At 41.7% G+C, this 21,141-nt stretch overlaps 1 protein-coding gene across 3 annotated transcripts in view; it reads left to right on the top strand.

Moving 5' to 3' along the window:
* The first annotated feature begins 2,874 nt into the window (after positions 1-2,874).
* Positions 2,875-21,141, top strand: part of LOC124054077 (chemokine-like protein TAFA-5) — a 128,770-nt gene continuing 110,503 nt past the window's right edge. Inside the window, exon 1 of one of the 3 annotated variants that reach the window (XM_046379752.1) lies at positions 2,875-3,926. In XM_046379752.1, the coding sequence (XP_046235708.1) occupies positions 3,815-3,926 (112 nt within the window). In that variant the 5' untranslated portion in view covers positions 2,875-3,814. The remainder of the gene's footprint in view (positions 3,927-21,141) is intronic. The other 2 variants (XM_046379753.1, XR_006842305.1) reach the window with 2 other exon arrangements.

Here is a 21,141-nt window from a genome sequence, read left to right as displayed (position 1 = left end):
TCTAAGACATTGATGCTCTTTCATTTCATTTTTTCCCTTAACATTCTTCATGAAACACCTTTTGTTGATTTAATTTGGTGCGAGCACACATTTTGCAAAAAAGAGGAAGTACTTAATTCAGTCTTGAACATTGGAAACCATATCTATTCAAAATTATCATTAAAACATGGAGTAAATAAAGAGGAGCGACAGAGCTACCTTCACTGCTTTCTTATCTGTCTGTGCTGCATTAGTTACAGGTATCATTCTCTGCTTCCTCCACAGCTGAATCTTTTTTTAGTCTCAGTTGCAGAAGTCCTGAGCTCGCTACTCAGATGGGTGATCATATTTCCACCAAAGGAATGTGTTTATCTGATTTTTCAGAGCTGTTACGGTTGGAAGCAGCTTGTGGAATCCTCATCTGCATTTTAAAACACAATTTAAACTCCAGAGATAGTTGACAAATCCATTTGAACTGCAACAGAGGCCAAATCCCAGTGCTAAGTGCCAGTGAACATAGAGAGTCAACAGAACCAGTGCCACAATGTTCATTCATGTTGAGAGGGAATAGGATAGTATTTTATTAAGGTTCACAGCCAAAAAAAGTGAGTCAGCTAGTATGTTTCTGTTTAAATTTGAAGCCTCTGAAGAGGGGGGCAACTTCCTCCAAAATAGCAATAACCGAGTCACAGTTTTCATGTCTTGTGTGCTTCATTCTCTTTGGAGTTTTAGAAATGTTATGTAAAAGTGTAAGAGGGAGATAACATATGTAGGCCACAGCTCATGTATTGTATCCAAATATAAAAGCAAACGGGTGCTTTTGTTAGTGTGATCGGGTGAGAGAAAATAGAAAGACAGAAGACTGCGGTATGTGCTTAATTGCTTAATTTGCATTGAAAGAATGGGTGTCTGAATTAATGTGCACATACATGAGTCTGCGTGCTTGTGTATCTGCGTGTGTGCCAAGGAGGGTTTGGCCTTGCTGTACAGTTCATGCCACAGTCACTGACACAAACACCATGTAGGAGGCAACATGCCAGTGCTTTCCAACCAGGGCTTTAATTGACTGTCATTCAGTCCGCTGCTTGTAAAATCAACAATGCAACAAGGAAACTGATAGAAGACATGAAGAAAGAGGGGAGAGACATGATGGGAAAAAAGGGGGAGGCACAGATGGTTTTGGGGAGAAAAAATTCAACCGTTGTTAGTAACATAAGTTACCGAATAGAGCAATTAAACACAGATTTAGAGGTTTACAAGGACTGATAGGGACACATACAGCAATTAACTATTTTATGGTAGCCCAGTGTGCTTTACAGTCTGGTTTACAAGAGCCCCAGTCTGGTGCACATTACTACAGCAAGGCTAAGCAGGGATAACTTGGAATCTCTATAAAAGAACTTGTTGGAAATGATAGACTATAGCTGACAGATCATCTCTGTTAGATCCAAAATAGAGGAGCAACATTTCTGGCTTGAGCATTGAGTTATTCATGGTTATTTGTTCCCTAAGGACCACAAGACAGTGTGAGCACAGACTTCAGGTTTCATAGGCATGGCAGAGTGTGTCGAGGTGAAGGCACAGAGTGCCTGCAGAGCCTCACTGCCAGCAGACAGAGCCAGCGAGCGGAGAGCTTTCCGTGGCACTGTCCATAGTGCTGAGGTTGAGACACCGGCGCTGTCCATGGTACCGTAACTCCACTGTGTTAGTCATGGGCCCGAGCAGCAGTCCCTGGTGCTGTCCGTGGGACCAGTTCTCAGCTGGCTTTGTCCATGGTGCTGAAATTACATAGCTCACTGCTTGCTTTCAGTCACCTAGTCACAGAGAAGTGGCATTATTTATGTTCCCGAAGCAGAGAAGGGAGAAGTATTCAGGTCTTTTATTGGACTGTGACTAGCAGCATAATGTAAAAATAAACCTGCAGTAGCTGATCACAGATTATTAGTTGATGTGACAAACTTGTCACTTAAACATCTAATAGTTACGCAGCAGCATTACTGTATGTTTCTGGTCACCGAGGAAATATAAGTTTATATTCATTATTTACTTTGTTGCTCATTGTTTGGTCCCCTCAGAGAAGTATTGTGGCTCTTTAGCTGTTTAATGCCCCACCACATTCACCAGCTAGTCGCTAACTTTGTCCGTGCACAGTGGGTGTTTGATGCTTTTTCACTGAAAACAGCTGCCTACTGTGACCATAAACGACTCTATTAGAGCAATAAGAGTGAACCAAAACAGTACATTTGCAGTAAATTTGTAAATTTGAGAAGAGAGCTGAGTGAGCCAGAACTCTCTATAAAGCTCCATATATCCAAGGAACGCTTTACATGCAGGGGATAATCCTCTGCAAGTTCGTTACTGCGAGTGACCTCTCACATATTGATTTAATTATAGCTGTTAAAATAAAAGTGTACACATTGTACATACCCCCCCCCCCCCCCCATAAGTCCATAAAAGTAGCCAAAAATAAATGTAGATATGTAGATATGTAGATATGAAAAATATAAAGTGGCATAAGATCACCTAAAACTCTATTTGAGTACATTCAACCACTGCTGCAGTATAGATATAATATGGAATTTTTGCGCCAGTAAAATTTTCTTACGTGATTTTGTTTGTTTTGTTTTGTTTCATTTTAAGTTCATGGCAAGAAAACCCATTCAAAACTGGATTTGGTTCTGCTCATGGCAGTTTTGTCTGTTCAGCTGCATGTAGACCCACAGTATGTGTGACAACGTCTGTCTCTCAAAACTGTGCTCCGCATGTAACACGCACGTTTAGCCTGAAATGGGGACGACTGGCTTTTGATCCCGCATGAAAACATTTGCTCCAACATATAAACACACGCTAATCATGCGCATGTGTTAATTATCTGTAAGCACGGCTAGTGAGCAAATATCACTCAATCATACATCGATTCAAAAATCAAACATGCGCCATACCATATGGAAAATCAATAGAAACGCTTGACGCTGTTTGTTGCATTGATTTTTATTATTTGAAACGATTTATTTCACGTACAGCATCAAGCTGTGGCGAAACAACTGTAAACCGCGACCTCAAGTGGCATATTGCTGACGTAATATCGATTATCTGAATGTTTCACTTTGGACAAAATCTCTTGAAGCCGCACAGTGCGCACTTTTCCTCTCCCTGCCATTCAGTCTCCATGCTGCCTTTCCTCCTGCGAGCATGCTGTGATCTCCGTCTACCCAAACCGAGAGCTTAAAGGACTTTTCTTTTTTTTTCCTTCTTCTTTTATTTCTTATACGACCAACCCTCATTCATCCACCCAGGCGTTCACTCATTGGATTTTATAGGTCCCCGTTTATTTTTCAAGTCCGGTCTTTGGGCTACGCCGTCGGGGCTGATGGGGCTGGAGAGAATCGAGGAAACCTACCACAGGTGAAAAGGAGGTTTTACGACGCTGCGGTACAGATGATTGAACACTTTGAGCGTTAAGTCAGTGCAATCTTAAGGCACCAGGGCACGGCGCTTGCTTGTTGATGAAATATAGGACGGAAATTGAGGTTAACACACTTTGGGACAACTAAAGGGACGTTTACCAACTTGTGTTTCTGAGCGAGTATTTAAAAAAAAATACTGCGTTATTTCCCAACCTGGGATTCCCGAGGAAGATGTGACCTTTTCTTTTGCGCACCGACTAACACTAGGAGCAAATCACCGCTTTTCTATCACTTGCTCAATCTTGACATGTCTTTTTGTGGGATTACACGCGGAGATATGAGCGTTGTAAGAGGCCGAGTCGGATTGTGAGATTACTATATTTGCTTATTATCCTGTCTCTCCAAAGAGGAAGTGCTCTGTTTGATCAATGGCTTCAGCACCGAGGTTGTCAAGACGCAAAGATGCCAGTCGCTGGCCGAGAATGTCGTCAACTTTCTGGGCTGTAGTGCTTCTGACAGCGCTGCTGGTTCTCTACTGCGGTAAGTCCCGGCGCTCGTTTCCACCCGCACATATCGGCATTTGGAAGCTCTGGAGAGCGACGCTGGTGCGCAGCGGGCGAGCGTGTCATGAGGGAGCGCTCCGACAACAAAATTATGCAACTGGTATTGGCAATAGCTCTTAGCGTATTGATCACACCAGTTGTCCACGTGTCATTTCCCCCGCTTTTTTTTTTCTCAACAGTTATCGGAAAACACGCATTTCGTCTCACAGTCACGCGCGCACACGCACACTTAAACCCACACACTCCCTTAATCTTTTCCTTCCTGCGCTCACTCACGCAAACGCAGCCAGGCATGAGCAGACACTTGTGCAGAGACAAGGCTGAGATAAGAGGGAGACGAGTCTTATTGTCTGGTGAAAACACTTTATTTGGATAGCAGGTTGAACTCAAGTGTCCCAGGGGCCTATTTAAGTCTCCCGTGACTCCCTTTTAATTCTCTCTCTCTCACACACACACACACACACACATATACATCTGTCTTGAGGGGCTGTATTGCTGTCAGACTGACTTACTGAGGTCAGACAGTCGTGCGTCAGTCATACTGTCTCTGGACTAAAGGTTGGTTTAAGGAGCAGGACTATATAAGAATCCATGAGACAAGACTGTATAAAAACCAGACTTTTTTATCTGTGCATACGCCTGGTTTAGTTGGACAAGTGGACAGTAAGTCTTACTTCAGACCACAATTCAGCGAGTGCCTGAGGATAATAGGCAAAAGTATGCAGGCACACACACACACACACACACACAAATGGTCACCCACTCCCCCTCTCTCTGAGGCTACTTCTCTGTCCGACGTTGTCTTTTCATTTCTCGTTCCCTGGCACCCTCACACCCTCTCGTTTCCCTTCTCTGTCTCTAACTGCATCTGACTCACTTGTGAGGAGGAGATCCAGCTGGCACACTGTGCTTCAGTCTGCTACGTGTGAGGAAAAAAAAAAAAAAAACATATAACAGAGGCTATGTGCAATAGCCATGGTAAGCCCATTAAAAAAAAGAGAAACCACAGCTATTTCATTAGCCACCGTGTTAATGATTTATACAATTGTCTTGTCTCAGAGCTGATTAGATATGCAGGTGTTGTGGAGAAATTAACAGATTCATTACATGATCATTTTCTTTGGATTTTCCTCCTAGCCTCCACAATGGCCCCTCGCTCTTCTTTTTTTTTTTCTTTTACAATGGACACCAGATTGAGTTTGCTTTGTAATCACACAAGCCCCAGGTTAATCAATGGGAGGACGAGGAGGAGTGTGTGTGTGTGTGTGTGTGTGTGTGTGTGTGTGTGTGTGTGTGTGTGTGTGTGTGTGTGTGTGTGGCGGGATGGAGGGGGTGTGATATGAGCGAAAGCTTCTGGATATGGGGGTCTTTTTCTTCTTTTACGGTGCCTTCGGCCATGTCGATTGATCTTCTGTTTGCGTCCAATCAATGGTGCTTGGATGTTTGTTTCAGTCAGCAGTCTTTGAGAGTACCCCCCCCCCCCCCCCCCCCCCCACCCAGGACCTCAACCTCCCAGCAACACCTCGCCCCTTCTGGAACTTAATAATCTGAGTAATGGCGACTCTTTGATTTCTTGTTCTCTTTTATAATCTCCTCACCCCACACTGCTCTGGATCAGTTGGTCTCTGTAGTTTGAAAGGCTATTTGTGAAACAACTGAGGCTGAAAATCCTGTTTTGTTTTGTCAGGTATTTGAAATCCTACCACATGAACTCATAAAATATGCCTGTCTTTCTTTTGTCGTCGTATTTCTACATTGAACTAGAGCCCCGGAGCCTCACTGGTTTCTCCTCTTTTCAGTTCTTTCTTCTCTTTCTTCCCTTGTAGCTTTTTCCTTTTGACTTAGCTTGTGGTCTTTTAGGCTGATAAATCTCCAATCATCTGAACTTGCAGCTCAGAAGATTTCATTGCTTTCTCTTTTAGCCTTATCTTTCTTCTCATCCATTTTCATTTTGTTTGACCTTCCTCATCTGTACTGTCTTTCCATTTTGTCCTTTTTAAAAATATATTTATGTTACTCTCTACTCCACTTTGTTCTTGTGTCCTTCACTGTCCCAGTCAGCTGTCTGGTTTCTCTTTGTTATATTACATACCTTCTTGTTTTACTCAAATTCAAGGGTTTTTTTATATTTTATTCTCCTCTCTTTTCCCATTTCTTTCTCATCCTATTATTTTTCTTTTTTTCTGGTGAAGCTCTAAGCTGAGCTGATTGCTTCATCTTATTGTATGTTGTTCTGACTGAGGACTCTGCTCTCTCAGCAGTTTGTTCCTGCCCCTCTCCTGTCATTTCTTGTCCTCTCCCCTCTTCTTCTCTTCTCTGCTCATTTAAAGTCCTTTTCCCATATTGGAAATTAACACAGACAGTGAAATCTTCATGTTAAAAGGTCTCTTGTGCTGCTAATTTTCTCGATCAAACCATTAATCGCTTGGTCTATTAAACATCAGAGTAACATGCCAGTGATAAATTCTCTAGAGCTCAAGGTCATCAAGTGTATGCCTTTGTCCAACCATCAGACCAAAATCCAAAAATATTAAATTTTACTTTAATCTAGGACACGGGAAAGTGGTCAATTCAACCATTTCCGAAGGTTAAACCATCAAATATGTCATTTTTCCTTGACAAATAGTTGCCAGTTAGTTTTTGTCAATTGACTAAGTGATTAATTGCAGAGGCTCTTTTACACCTCACTGTATTTTCTGACACATTATTGAAAACATGCATACTGTACGTGTTTATGCATATGAATAATCATCCAGATGAATAAGGTTTTGTACCTTTAGGTGCATTCATGGCAATCTAAACAACTTATATCAATTTGCACTTAAATCTAGATTAAATACCTCCTGCTCCTGAAGTATTGGAGTCTGCAAGAAGGAAAAAAAATATTTATTGTTCAAATTTACATGCATGGTATGTACTGTATAGCTATTGTTTGTACCAAGGACAATTTTGCTTGGCAGTGCTATTGTGTTGTGCAGCCAAAGAGGTTGTTGTTGTGGTGGTGGTGGTGGGGGGGGGGCTCTGTGATTATGGCTATGACTCATATGGTGCCTGTCACCTAAAATCAGCATCCAACTTCACACGATCTGCCGTCCTCACTCAGACCCTTCTGGCGGGAGGGGGGACTGAAGAGGAGAGAGAGAAATGTGGTGGATAGAAGTAGAGATATTGCAAGAGGGAAGAGCAGGAGGTGTCTGGATATCCTCACTAATGCCTCGATAAGTGTGTGATGGTAGAGACGGGAGATGAGCCCTGCTGAGGGAGAAAAGAAGGAGGAAGCAAAAGAGTGGGGCAAGAAAGTGAAAAGAATCATAAAAGGAGACAGGCAATGAAAGAGAGAGAGAGAAGCTCACAAGATAAATGGCAGCAGCTCAACAATTAAACTGCTCATACTGTGGTGGAAACTCTAATCACAAGAGAATGCTTCAGTGCCCTCTGATTACATTACAAAAGAAAAAAAAAATAAAAGCATTGCATTCTGTTCACTAGCTCCCTCCTCTGGAAGCTCTCAGCCATGCATTTGTTTGCCAGCAGCGCTATTATGCATTCATGATGCTGTAGCCCTGCATGTGAGCCCAGTGGAAGATGGAGCCACACGGCTAGCTAATCAGTATGCTCATCTTAGCTTGAGAGAGCTAAGGAATGTAGCCATGGCTGCGGCCCTGGTCTAAACTGCAAACAGGGAAAAAAGAAGATGAGATGGGAGAAAATAGAGTACCAAGCAGAAAGGGAAAAGGGCAGGGGGAGAAGATGGAGGAAGTGATGGAGAAAGAGAAAAGGGAAGAGGAAGGGAGGTCATGTGCAAGTCCTTTCTTATAGCAATACTGGGTGTCATATAGTGTGTGCTGATTCATTCCAGCCTTTAATTGAATCCTGTGTGCACATACACACACCTACATGCTCAGACGGATGTTCATGCTGAAGGGCAAAACCATACATTAGAAATATTAATGAACATAACATCAAAGCAGGCACATAGGTTACCCCGATGCACACACACAAGCACAATCGTGTCAAAGCAGTTACTCAGGGTTATACAGAAAAATGCAAACACGCATGACCTACTTGCAAATACAAACAAACATCACCCTGCAAGGATTTTGAGAACGCAGAAAGGTCGGACACACACATGCATGAACACACATTCTGCTGCTGTCAGGGACAAAAGCTCTCTGCTGCCGCTCAGAGCCATTCCTATCAGATCACCCTGTCTCTCAGCGTGGTCTCCTGTGTCTCCTTCTGCTTGTTTGTTTATGACTCACTGTTGAATCGATGGATTGTTGACTGTTACTGAGAACCACAGCTTGGGGGCATCCACGGAGAAAAGGTGGTGCGGTGCGCCGAGGCATCTCACCCCTTCGCTTGAAGAGCTCAAACCCCATAATCACACATAGGTAGTGACATGACAAGCCTCGTATCTGTTCACGTGCACACACTCACAAAATCTCTCTCGGATATTGTTTCACAAGCTGAGAAAATGGGACTCGGCTGACCCTGAAAAATGCACGAACTTGTGGGTGAGCACATGGACGTATTTGAATATGTTATCTTATTTTCAGCATAGCCTCCGGCCTCTTTCTCTGCAGGGAGGGAGACGGAGAGAGAGCAGCCAGGAAGTGGCGGAAAGGGCCGCCGATGGCCTGGGGATGTAAATTCATAAAGGGAGTCAACCTGTTGAGCTTTTCCACTGAGAAAGCGAAGAGCCACATTATGGACCCCCGGAAATGGGGCCAGAGACCGCATACATATTTGAACAGCTTTTTAGAAGACAGTTTTGCAAAATTTAAAGGTCATGATGAGTGTCATTTGAGGAGGAGGGTGTTGCTGTTATCGCATAATGAGCGTGTCACAAATGGAAAGCGTCACATTTGGTAAGGCAAGGGAAGAATATTAAGAATTTTGCGACTTGTCTCATGAAAAATGAAGCAGCAGTGGGATCTTTTTCAGCATGCGTAAGGACCCACTGACATTAAATGGGAGATGGCAGGGTGGCCACAGGCTGTATGTTTTTGTGTGCAGTCTGCACTCACTTGTCAGCACGTTCCTGCTTTCTTTTGTCTTGCACTGAGCGAAGAGAGCGTTTTAGAATTAAGGGAATGCTTGTTGATACAGATCTTAAGGCATTTGGTTGTTGGTCTTTGCTCTTGCTATGAGACAAAGAGCATCCATCTTCTTCAGTTTTAAGTCCATTGATGTTTGCACCATTTAGACCAGGCATCTCAAACTGGTCCACAGGAGGGCCGGTGTGGCTGCAGGTTTTCTTTCCAACCATCATCATCAACTCATTTAATCAACTGATCTCCGTCTTCAGACAGTTGATTGGTCAAAGGGTGTGCTCTTGTTTGGTTGGCAGAAAAAGCGGCAGCCACACCGGCCCTCCTGTGGACCAGTTTGAGATGCCTGATTTAGACTGTGGACACTCAGTCTGGGGCTATTTACCTGTGGTGAAAATCTCATATCGTTTTGAGTGGAAATCATTTTATTTTCATAAAGTGAAGTAACTTATTATTTCAACATAAAGTAACTAGTAATATGTGAAACAATATTTTGAAAGTAACTTTGTCAACACTGCTATATACACCATTCAGATGCACTTCAGCCTGTATATCAGTAAGTGAACACATCGCTGCTCTTCTCTCCACTACATTCAGTGCTTATTCAATCTTGAACTCAGCGTTGCATTCAGTCTGTTGCGAGCCCAAGCTCAGTTCGGTACAAAACTCGCCTATGCAACCACTGTACACGAGGTTAGGAGCACAGCAGGCTTATAACTGTGTGGTGGTGCCCAACAAACACCAGCATGTTAGCATACTGTTAATTGTTAGTGAAAACACCTTAAAAGAACACTTTTGACTTACCCCAAAACACAGAAGTCAAACAGGATTATTTTGAAATTACATTGACGAAGGTGTATTGTTCTTTGTAGCCTCTCGGTGAATCAATGAATGTTGGCCTTTTAGTTGACAAGCCTAATACACATAACACTTATAAATGCAGGTATGCAATCAATTACAGTCTCAGTGCTTCACATTTCAGTATTACCACTGTGTGTGTTTGGGCCTGTCTCTTGTTAAAACTATTGATTTTAGGTAAACACACAAGGAAAAACTACTTAATAAAGGAAGGATGTAATGCCATTCGTTCTGGCAAAGAGCACTGGCAATTGAGTAACTTTTCCATTCAAAAATCTTTTTATAGTTAAAAGTAAAGCAAAGCAGGCTTTTTTGCTGTAGCCACAGAAAATCCTACAAGCCAGCTTCATGCCAGCATTTTGCCATTTTGTTATCACAGCTTCATCTGTAGTGAAACAGCACACAGCCTGTTCCTCCACAGCTGCTCCAAGGCCACAGAACAGTTAACAGCTACAACAGTTGGTGCACTTGTTTGCACTGAGACGCGGTATAAGTTGCATTAAAGCTGCCTCTCTGTCTCACTGATTCTGGTTTCCTTGCCTTTTCGCCCTTTCTTCTGTTGTTTTTCTTTATTTTTTCTGGGTTTTAAGTCATCTTTATCTGTACCTTTGTAACCAGATACTGTTGGGAAAAAAAAAAACATGGACACCATAATAGCATGCTAATATGCTGTGACATTTACTTAATGTGAAAACAAATTGTGTAATGTTTAGAGTTTGCAGTTAGGCGAAGTATCGTCATAGCCGCTTCCATGGCTAATTGCACCTTAAATGCTCCGTGTCCCATCGTGAATTAATTTGGTGTCAATGTGACTTTAATTACCATTAAAACTGCATGTATAATATTTACATATCACGTTGTGAGTGGTGCGGGGCTCAACAGGTCACAGTCAAAGGAAGGCATTGGCCTCTATGGCATGCAAATTTCTGTGTTAACTACTTGTCAACTTCTATGATGACAATATAGCTTGTGATTTTTCTTTTTAAAATGAAAGTACAAGCATAAAATTATTGATTTAGGAGCCTAGTTTGGAGCCTGTGACAAAGAAAAAGTGATTAATGGTAAGTCTTTGAAACCAGTCCTGTAAATTGTGCGAGACAGCTTAATTGGGTCGGAATCCGGGCAGAGTTTTGCGGTGTGCTTCTGCCTCGAGAGGATTCATGGATGTGCACTTGTGCTTGTTTTGCCTAGGGCCAGTAAGCCCATTCAGAGAGAGATGCTAAAGCTACTCCCCCTTTATTACTGCAAAAAGCAATTGCTTGGAAGAAAATGCCAGAATGGTGCTTTGAATTCCTGGAGGGGCCCATCACTGAGATGCGGCCCACAGAGCTGAGACAGCTAGCATCTGGAGCAAAGACATGGCGGTAAAGTGGAGAGAGAAAACTGGGAGGAGGGAGGTGGAGAGAGGGAAAGAGGGAGTAGGATGGCAGAGAGGCAATGAGAATGAGAGAGTAGGAGCGGGACAGGAGACAGACAGAGAGCACAAGGGAGGCAGAGAAATGGTGAGTGCGAGACAGGGAAAGGGGATGACGAGGGAGCAGTAGAAAGAGGCTGAGAGGGAAAAAAAGGACCACGCAGGCAATGAGACAAAAGACAGACAGACGAGAACACTCAGACGGTCCACCAATTGACAGCCGGCTGGGGAATAAAGTCAGCTAACACAATGAAGCAGTCGGCAGACAGACTCGCCGTGGAGTAGCCGAGAGGCTCTCAGAAGTAGAAACAAATATTACATTAGAAGAGACAGAAGCCATTTGTCACAGTGGGAGACCTGAGAGGTAGTTAAGCTGTAGAATATAAGGACCCATGGCCTGGTTGATACATGTCGCCACAAGGAGGAAATTGTGCTGAAGTCAACTCCGTTCAATCAATTGTCTAGTGTCCTTCAATGACTCCCGCACTTAACAAGATAACACAGACACAAAGTTTCACCAGCCCAACTCTCCAGAACTTGTTATGGGGCCTTGAGGGCCTCCCCTCATTCCCTCTCTCGATCCCTCCTCTCACCCTCCCTTCGCTCACTTCCTGCCAGCTTGTCAGCTGCACATCAAGGCCCAGTGACATACATGCTGACAGCCGCAATTCAATGTTAATGTTTCTGAAAGATAAATCTGCTGGACATTTATGGCCTAAATGACAGCTGCACTCTCTTTGCACCCAGATGTCAAATATGGTTGAGATTCTGAAACTGTTTCAAGGATTGTTAGAGACAGGCAGACAGACAGTCAGTCAGTCACCTGGTCAGTCATTCAGTTTGCTGTTGGCTTTGTGCCACAAGGTGCATTACCTGGCCCTCAATTTGAAATGCACCTCATTAAATAATGCCTTGAATGGATTTGTTATATGACAAAACATCTATTTTGCTGTTTTCTCTCTTTCTTCCCCTCTTTTTCTCCTAAAGTTAAGCTCCCAACACTATCCATGATTGATATGGAAATTACAATGCGCTTGCCCTCATTTATCTTGCATTGCTGCTTGTGGCTGCTCCAACAACCATTTTGGGATGCAGAAACGATGAACTGATTTGTGGCCGCCGTTGTAGAGTGCAAAAGGGATATACTGTAAAGATTTGATTTGAGACCCAGCACAGCCCAGAAGATGAGGAAGGTTTCCTGTTTAAATGGAAAAACAACCTATATGCCTGTGATCATGGCTGTAACTCCAATATTTTCAGAGGCACATATGGAGTCCCAGAAGCAGCGTCACTGATCAGATGAGTGAAATGAGTATGTAAATAAATAATAAATTGCAGTTAAATAATTGAAACCCATGCATGCATTACTATGAAACATCCCAATTTACCTAACATAACTCATGAATGAATTTTTACATTTTATCTCCTCACTTTCCGTGTTTAGTCAATGCATTTACTATTTTGCCAACACATTTTCCATTTTCCTAATTTTGTACATATTGTAACATACATCAGTGGTGCCTAACTTTTTTGCCAAACAAACCACCATCAACCTTGTCAAATGAGCTCAAGTACCCATTCATGACCACCAGTCATATGTTTATTTAAGTTGATAATAAACTAGATGTCAGTTAATGCTGTTAAATTTATGAAGCTGGAATTCTCCTGGGTTTATTCATTACTATATAGCTATGTTAGCTATTTAGCCATTACTTTCATTGCATGCCTATCTACACCATAATGAGCTGACCGTTTAGGCTGTTCCACAATTAATTACAATCTGTTTTAGCCATTTATCATTTAATGTCAGCTAACTACTTCAGCCGTTTATCCATTACCTTTAGCTAACTCTTTCAACTGATTACTGAGCTTACTATTCTACTGATTTATCCATTAGCCTCTTTTTGACTGCTCACTAACTCATTTTTGTGTACTCCTGATTGTAACGTTTAGCTGTACATGTGGATTTGTTTATTGAGTCAAAAGACAAGTACAGTCACTTAACTCCACCAGCTAATCTAACAATGGAAAGAAGTGGAGAAGTTCATGAGAACTTGGCAGGATCAGCTATAATTAACAACAAGTTTAGTATGGCACCAAAGCTTTAAAACTCTGTGAAGTCACTTGGGCAGGTCTTAAGTGGCTGAGCTGAACTGTCGTGGTTTCAGTTTCTCTCAGAGCTTTAACATACTTTCGCTACAAGATCCTATCTTAATTTGACAGCTGGAGTGCATTTGCTTTCCTAAATTCAAAGTGTTTTGATGTGATTAAAGGCAAAAGACTTACTGTACATTGCTGGAATTTAAGTTTTGAGTTCATGGCAAAGGAAGTGTTTTGACACAACAGTCTATCCTGCGTGTAAGCACCCTTCGTGCTGCTAGTCTAGGTTCTGATGAAATGAACAAGCCTCTTGGAGTTTTCAGAGGTTGGGCTCCACTCCTTACTTCCAGTGAAGGGAAATCATAATGCTTCAGCATACCAAGACATTTTGGACAATGCTATGCTTCCAGCTTTGTGGCAACAGTTTGGGGAAGGCCCTTTTGTTTTCCAGCATGACTGTGCCCCAGTGCACAAAGCAAAGCCCATAAAGACATGGTTGGATGAGTTTGGTGTGGAAGAACTTGACTGACTTGCACAGATCCCAGAATTCAAACCCATCCAACACCTTTGGGATGAACTGGAAGGCAGATTGTGAGCCAACATCAGTGTCTGACCTCACAAATGCTCTATTGCATGAAAGGACAAAAATACCCACAGAAACACTCCAAAATCTTGTGGAAAGTCTTCACAGAGGAGTGGAAGCTGTTATATCGTGTATTTAGAATGCAATGCCATTAAAGTCCCCTTTGGTGTAATGGAGAGGTGTCCAATCCTTTCGACCATATAGTGTACTTGCGGCCGTTGACACTTGCCTGACATTCCGCTAACATGGCTGCAGACTTGTTCAGTAATCGACCACACTTACATTCTGGATAAGCAGCTACACTGAACTCTGTTGGAGAGCTAAAAATAACACTCGATTTACATAGAAACATAGAATTATTAGAAATTACTGGTTGTTAGTCTGCTGGAAAATTATTCACAGATAGAACCATCACAATTTTCACAGCTTGTAAAGTAATCATCAACTGAATGCAGGCCTCAGCTTAATATTTTTGAAGGGACAGTGCATAAAAGATAATAATAATTAAATAAATAAATTGCTTTACTTCCACTATAATCTAGCTTGTCCTTTTGGTATGCAATGCGCTTTGGTGTGCATTGTCTGATACTCCAAAATCTTGAATATATTTAAAGTTCTGGTACCGTACATATCAAGACAAAACAACACTCAAACTCAAACACTAACTGGTTGTTGTGAGTCAGGTTTGTCAAACCTTTTGTTAAACATCATCTCTGGGATGTAAAAGGAGTTCATGGGTGGGGGGGGTTGAAGATGATCCCTGTCTGCTCTATTTCTCTTCACCCTCCTGACACAGGAAGGGTGGGACAGAAGGTTAGCACTGCTGCAAGGGACACAGTGGGAAATGTTGCCTGAAAGTGCTCAGCGAGCTGCAGCAGTGTAATTCCAGCTTATACTCCTCTACATGCTGAAACATGCCTCGCTTATGAATGCAGTGCAGGCTTGAGGAGATCTTTTTTTTTTCTCCTGCTCCTCTGCTATCTCAGGCTCTCTTTGTATACAGTATTTTTTTCCCTCCCCAATCTCCCCAGCGCATCCCGCTCGCACTCTCTCCCCCCAAGCCTTTGGCAGTGATAAACCTCTCCATTGTCACAGTGACAGCAGAACATGCGAGTTATGCCTGCCTCTTCAGGGTTGAAGAGCTCATTATGACTTCTCAGCAGGGACCCTATAGGCAACAATATATGTGATGCCCATGTGACACAATGAATGAAATTCATGCAGATGCACTCTGTTATGAATTATACTCCTGGATATCACATTGTGCTACGCAACAACTCACATTATTGCTGGCAAACCCCATATTTCATGTGGAAAACCTCCATTTACACAAGATCAGGGTAATGGGTGCTGTATTCAGATAAAAAGCCAAGCATGGTTTCTTCTGATTCTGTTCCTTTCCCCCCATTTTCTGTCTGGTATCTTTCCATGCATAATATAATCTTGGAAAATATTCAAATGGTATAAGTGGGTGATTGTAGGATCTTGGTGCCATTTGTGAAAATCCTCACTCTGATAATTTGATCTGATATTAGACTTGTATGACTGCCAGGAAAACACTGTCCCACCTCAGGCATGAAACCACAATACTGTCATTATTTTCTCAAAGAGACACAATCTAAATAATTTCAGTACCATCTTAGACACAGCGAACTCTGTGTGACTATGACAGCAAAAAGATATGAAATAACTCGTTCGAGCTCAACCATGCTTGCATGTTTCTTGTTTAACATGACTTGTCCAAAGCAGAAAAACAGGTCAACTTCTCTAAATTCTTAAATTACCAAAAGACACACTTGGTTTTCACATTCTTCTGAATGAATAATCAGCAACAAGTAAAATGATAAACTTAACACATTAACGCTTGACTAATGACGATCTAATGATGCAGTCACAGGCACTTTAATTTTGTATTGAGTACTTTTAAGGTTTTGGTTTGTTTTTTTGGGTGAATTGATCCTTTAAAGACTAAAACCCTGCACTCCCGAATACTTCATAAATATTTTATTTACCACAACTGACAATTTTATTAGCAACAAAGGCATCAATGATGAGGTTTATATCTCTGTGGACTTTGTATCGTGACTTGTACACTGTAATTATCAAGCAACATTTTTCTTGTACCTCTGAAATGCGGAATAATTGTTATAGATAGACTTTAACCTTCACCAAATTGTACATCATCGACCCAGGGCTCCACTGAACTCGGTATAGGAATATTGGGGGGATGATTTCATTTTGATAAAAAATGATCTGTTATCACAGGAAGATGCATGTGTCACAAGCTCCCCAATTAAATCAAAAGCTCTTGGTAGCGAACGTTGGCTGATGAATCAATCCTACACACTCACATAAATGTAATTACTTCATTTGTCAACGTCTGCGGGGACCACATCGAGCTCCTTGTGCCCAAAGCTTCCAGCAGAGAAACGAATAGAGAGAACTCCTCGCCATTTCGCCCTGCTCTTCATCTCCTGTAGAGTCTGTCCCATACAACTTAATCACAGCTATAATCATTCTGTTAAGAGCGGAAGTTATCATTTCATCAATTCCCTTTGGCCTGTGGAGGACATTACAAGCAAGATATGAGTTTCAAAGTAGATACTAGTCCCATTCATACACACACACACACACACACACACACACACACACACACACACACATACACACAGATTATTGCTGCACAGTGCTCTCCTGGAGAAGCGTATGCATTATTCAACAACATGCTAACATCAATTAAAGAATGATCACATTAAAAATTTGTCATCTTTGTTTTTTTTTTTCTTTTCTTTTTCAAACCTCTGAGCTATTGAGGTGGCGGGCTGACATCTGTTGTTATGGGTGCCGTCGTGGAGAGGAGGCGATCAGATGATGGGCGTTATATTTTTGTATTCTAATCCCACCTCGCATTGAGAGGACAGATGTTGGCAAGCTAATTAACAAATCCTTGGGCGATGTCGAAGAACGTCTTCGCATTCAGAGGCTGCAGGAGGGGAGGGTGGCGTTTTGTTGGATCACACACAGTCAGCATCTCAATACACGAGCATGCACACATTATGAGTGTGTGTTCGTGTGTGTGTGTGTGCAGACAGCAGCATTGACTCTCTGCCTGTGTTACAAACCCCCACCTCCTCCTGCTCTCCTGCTTTAGGAGTGCTTCGTGTTTCTGAGTGCAAGTGAAACCAAAGTGAGAGACAAAGGCGGATAGGAAGTGGGGTGATGCGTCTCCCATTTCCTGTTGACACACTATGTCATCAGCAGCCATCAACTGTTGCTATTTTATGTGTGATGAGACAGAGGCATCATATTATTGCTTTAGGAATTCCAAACTATGAAGCATTTCCACATTTTTCTCTGCATCAGAGAGTTAAGCATAAGTATTTAGTTAATAATAATATAATTATTTATTGCTGCTTTGTTTTTAATGGTACCTTAATATTTCTTTTATAGTTGTTTTATTGTGCCTTTGTAAACTCCCAAAATGTATTTTGAGATTTGTTTAGAACTATATTCTATCACCAAAAATTGATAATGAGTATGATAGCAAAAGAAGAAATGCTTTTGATATAAGCTTGTCTGCATTTTCACTTGTTCAATCTGCAAATCATGTAGCTAAACTAAAAGAATTTTGTCCAGTTAAGACCAACCTGCATGTGTCAGGCAGCATATGTGGTCACTGTATGTCATTAAACATCCATGTGTGCTGCATTATGCTCCGACTTTAATGTGCTGTGTTATATTGCATGTTCATGAATATTTAACTTAAAACAACTTTTTTAATAATACAGCTGCACGTGCTTTGTCTCTTGTTAAAATATCTCTCTCTGTATCGCTCTATCGCTCTCTGTCTGAGCTGGTGGCTGGAGTTACGGTGGGGTTTGCACCAGTTATTAGGCCTGCACTTTCATCGCAGCTCTGAGCGCCTGATCAGAGGGCTGACAGTCAGCAGCACAAGTCTTCCTATTGAACACTCTCACATGGTATACACACACAGATGTATAAATTCGCTGATGCATTTGCTGACACCCACTTCCTCTCTTACTCTCTCGTTCTATTGCTATCTTTTTCTCATTCTCGTTTTCACACACGTTCTCACCCCCCCACACACACAGAAGTGCCTATTCTTCTGAGGACATTGCTAGAAATTACATTAATGTACTCAGGATTTACCTTAACCTGACCCCACTTTTAACGCCAGCTACGGTAGTTGTCCTTACAAGTACAGCTAAATGCAGCCACACACACATACACCCCCTCACACTCACTCATCCATATACGCACAGTATGCAAATTCATATGATAGTGGAGAGAGGGTACCAAATAATGAATCCTCTTCCTACTATTGCAGAGAGATGAATGGCCAGGAGGGTGGAAATAGAATTTCTCGATTTCATAACCCCGTTCTTTTGTTGTATTGTCATCCTCCGTAACGAGGTCACCTCAAATCGCTCCTCACCCACTGGAAATCAGGCAATGGGAGTATGTTAAGAGAGAAAAGACGAATGAAAAGAGGGCGAAATGTGATGTCAGAAATGTGGGGTTTTCTCAAGGACCAATCTTAACGGTGTAGATTCATTTGCAAATGTATTGACTCCTCTGAAAAGCTGCGTTTTGAACTGCATGCTCAGAATGAGCACGAACTGTGCTGCTCATGTTGAATGTCCGCCAGGAGTGTGTGTGTGTGTGTGTGTGTGTGTGTGTGTGTGTGTAAATGCAGTTTTGTTAGGAATGACCGCACATATTTGAACATGCAGCTACGTACATGATTTGTTCATCTTTTAAGTGTTCTCTGTGTCCCCCATAGACACGCACATGCACTTTCTCCACCCGTCAACTACAGCCACAGGAAGGGGCACTAAGTCTCCATCCACTGGGAACCACCAAGAGAGATTAACGTGAAATATTTCTCTCTCCACGGTGGTTCACTTCTGTAGTGTTGCTAATCTAATGCACACATTATTCAGTGAAGCCCTGCATCTATTTGTGGAGACCACAGCCAGATTTATCGCCCAGGTTTAACTGTATGGCAAAATAGTGCATTAAGCAGATGATATCACGGTGTATATGAAATGATTATGCAAGCTAGCAGATTAAAAAAAAGAGGCTGAGGGGACCTGCTTAATTAAATGCAAGGTCCACTGTTATACATCACTAGTTTTCTTGTGTGTAGACCACTTAATGTAAACTGTGAGGAAGGGAGCTGTTTTCCTTTTTGCTTCTCTTTTAATAGTAAAGAGCTGATCTGCAGTGTTTTATACCTCCTACTCCTCCTTCTCTTCCTCTTTATTCCTCCTCTCTGCTGTGTCATCTTAGCACCCAAATTATGCCTCCAAAATTTCCTCCTGCTTACCAGATTTTCACGAAAAAGGGGCCAAGCGACTTCCTCTGTGGCTCGTTCCCGCAGCATCTGTAATCTGTCCTGCGCCACAAGAGAACAGAACAAACTCAAGATATGTGTAGTTGGACATTGTTAAGTTAACAGTTTATACTCAGAAGAGCTCAGGCTGACATTTTATTGACTAAACGGCAGTAATGAGTGCTTGTACTGGAAAGCTATGACCTTTCCACAAGGACACGCACTCCGTCAACCCCTGCTACACTTCTGACGACCCCCCGTCAAACACGTAGGCCTGGCAATTCAGTAAGACATCCCAGCCACCGGTGTCACGCTTAACAATATACCATGCTGCTCTGGAACGCGCAGAAGCTGTTCCCTCACGGGCATGCAAAATTTAGGTCCTGCTTGGGAAGGACGGATTTGAGCTTGATGCCATGGCCTTTAAATAAGCCACAGGTTTCTTCTCTGTGGTTTTATCAGGGAAAACACACAAACGCTAGGATAATTCAGGCAGAATTTAATGCGCACTCCACTTTCCAGCCCTGCTCCTCTGCACTCCCTGGAAGCTTGATTGAATAGACCTAGATGTTGTAAAGAGGAAAAAGTGGGAAGGGACCACCAGTGCTGCCAAAAATGCAGCAGTGGCACCGGGGTGAAGCAGTCAAACAATCAGCCAAGAAAGTGTTTGTGTGCTGCGAGTGATGGGCTGTATTATATGTGCATGTTTTATGTTATATGTAGAGCATATACGTACTGTGTGGACACAAGGGAACCAGAGTTTTCTTCTCCCCGTTCCTTTGCAGCTGTGTAATGTGTACAAGTTTGAGTAAAAAAAGAAATCATGCCAAACAAATTTGGATGTGAGTATTTTGATTAGAAATAAAATTTCCATGTAATTGTTTTTTACATGCAGTGTAAAAGGTCACATTTAATTTTTCTATCAGGTTGAGTCAATGCCCAGAACTTGAGGTGAACTTAAGTGTGAGTTATTGCCAGAGACAGAATAGCTAATTATTCATGCATAATACTTGAATAAATATATTATGTTTAAGTAGAAGTTCCTCTTAGCTTCATATGTAATAACTGAATGCACATAAGTTTGCATTCATTTAATTTATTCACATTTAGGCAACATAATAGAGAAAGTGTAAAAGTTTCCTTATGTAATAAAATTAGATGGAATGGTTTATATGTAATTAAAATAATAAGTCAAAGCTTTGGGCATAATGATTTTGTCCAGTGTGGACACTATTTTTTGTGAAATTTGATATTGGGAGTATACACTGTTTAACATTCATTTAACATTCATAAGCAGTACAAAAACTTTAATGAATGTTTTATAACTCACTGTAATGTAATTATAAGCAGATATAAGGACATTTAAGTATATGTTTATGCACAGTTTTCAAAGTTTTCAAATATTCAAAATTATATTGTCTTATAAAGACATATTTTACATCATTACAACTTTATTTTACAATCTCATCATTCATTCTGTTTATGCATCAGCCTCCACGTGTGTGTGCCCACAGACGGAGGTGATGTTGTTGACAAATGCATTATTAAACACTTAAATCCGCTTACAACCACAGTATGGTGTGTTATGAACCATGTATTAAATGTTTAGCTTGTGCCTATACAGGTTATATGGGGAGCATTAAATAAAGTGTTTTTCATTATTTTAACTGTGCAAAATTGATGATTGTATTAACTCTAAAGAAATTAGGGTTGATTTAATGGTGAGGTTGAGGAGGCTGCACCTAAATGTAACTGCAAAGTGCTTCAGAAAGCTGGAAATTAGGTGATAGTACTAAAATGTGAGCCAAAACCTTTTAAGGGTTACAT

This window comes from Scatophagus argus, chromosome 22 (assembly GCF_020382885.2).
Source record: "Scatophagus argus isolate fScaArg1 chromosome 22, fScaArg1.pri, whole genome shotgun sequence".
Lineage (NCBI taxonomy): Eukaryota > Metazoa > Chordata > Actinopteri > Scatophagidae > Scatophagus > Scatophagus argus.
Note: the sequence above shows the minus strand (reverse complement) of the source record. Positions and strands in the feature narration are given on the sequence as shown.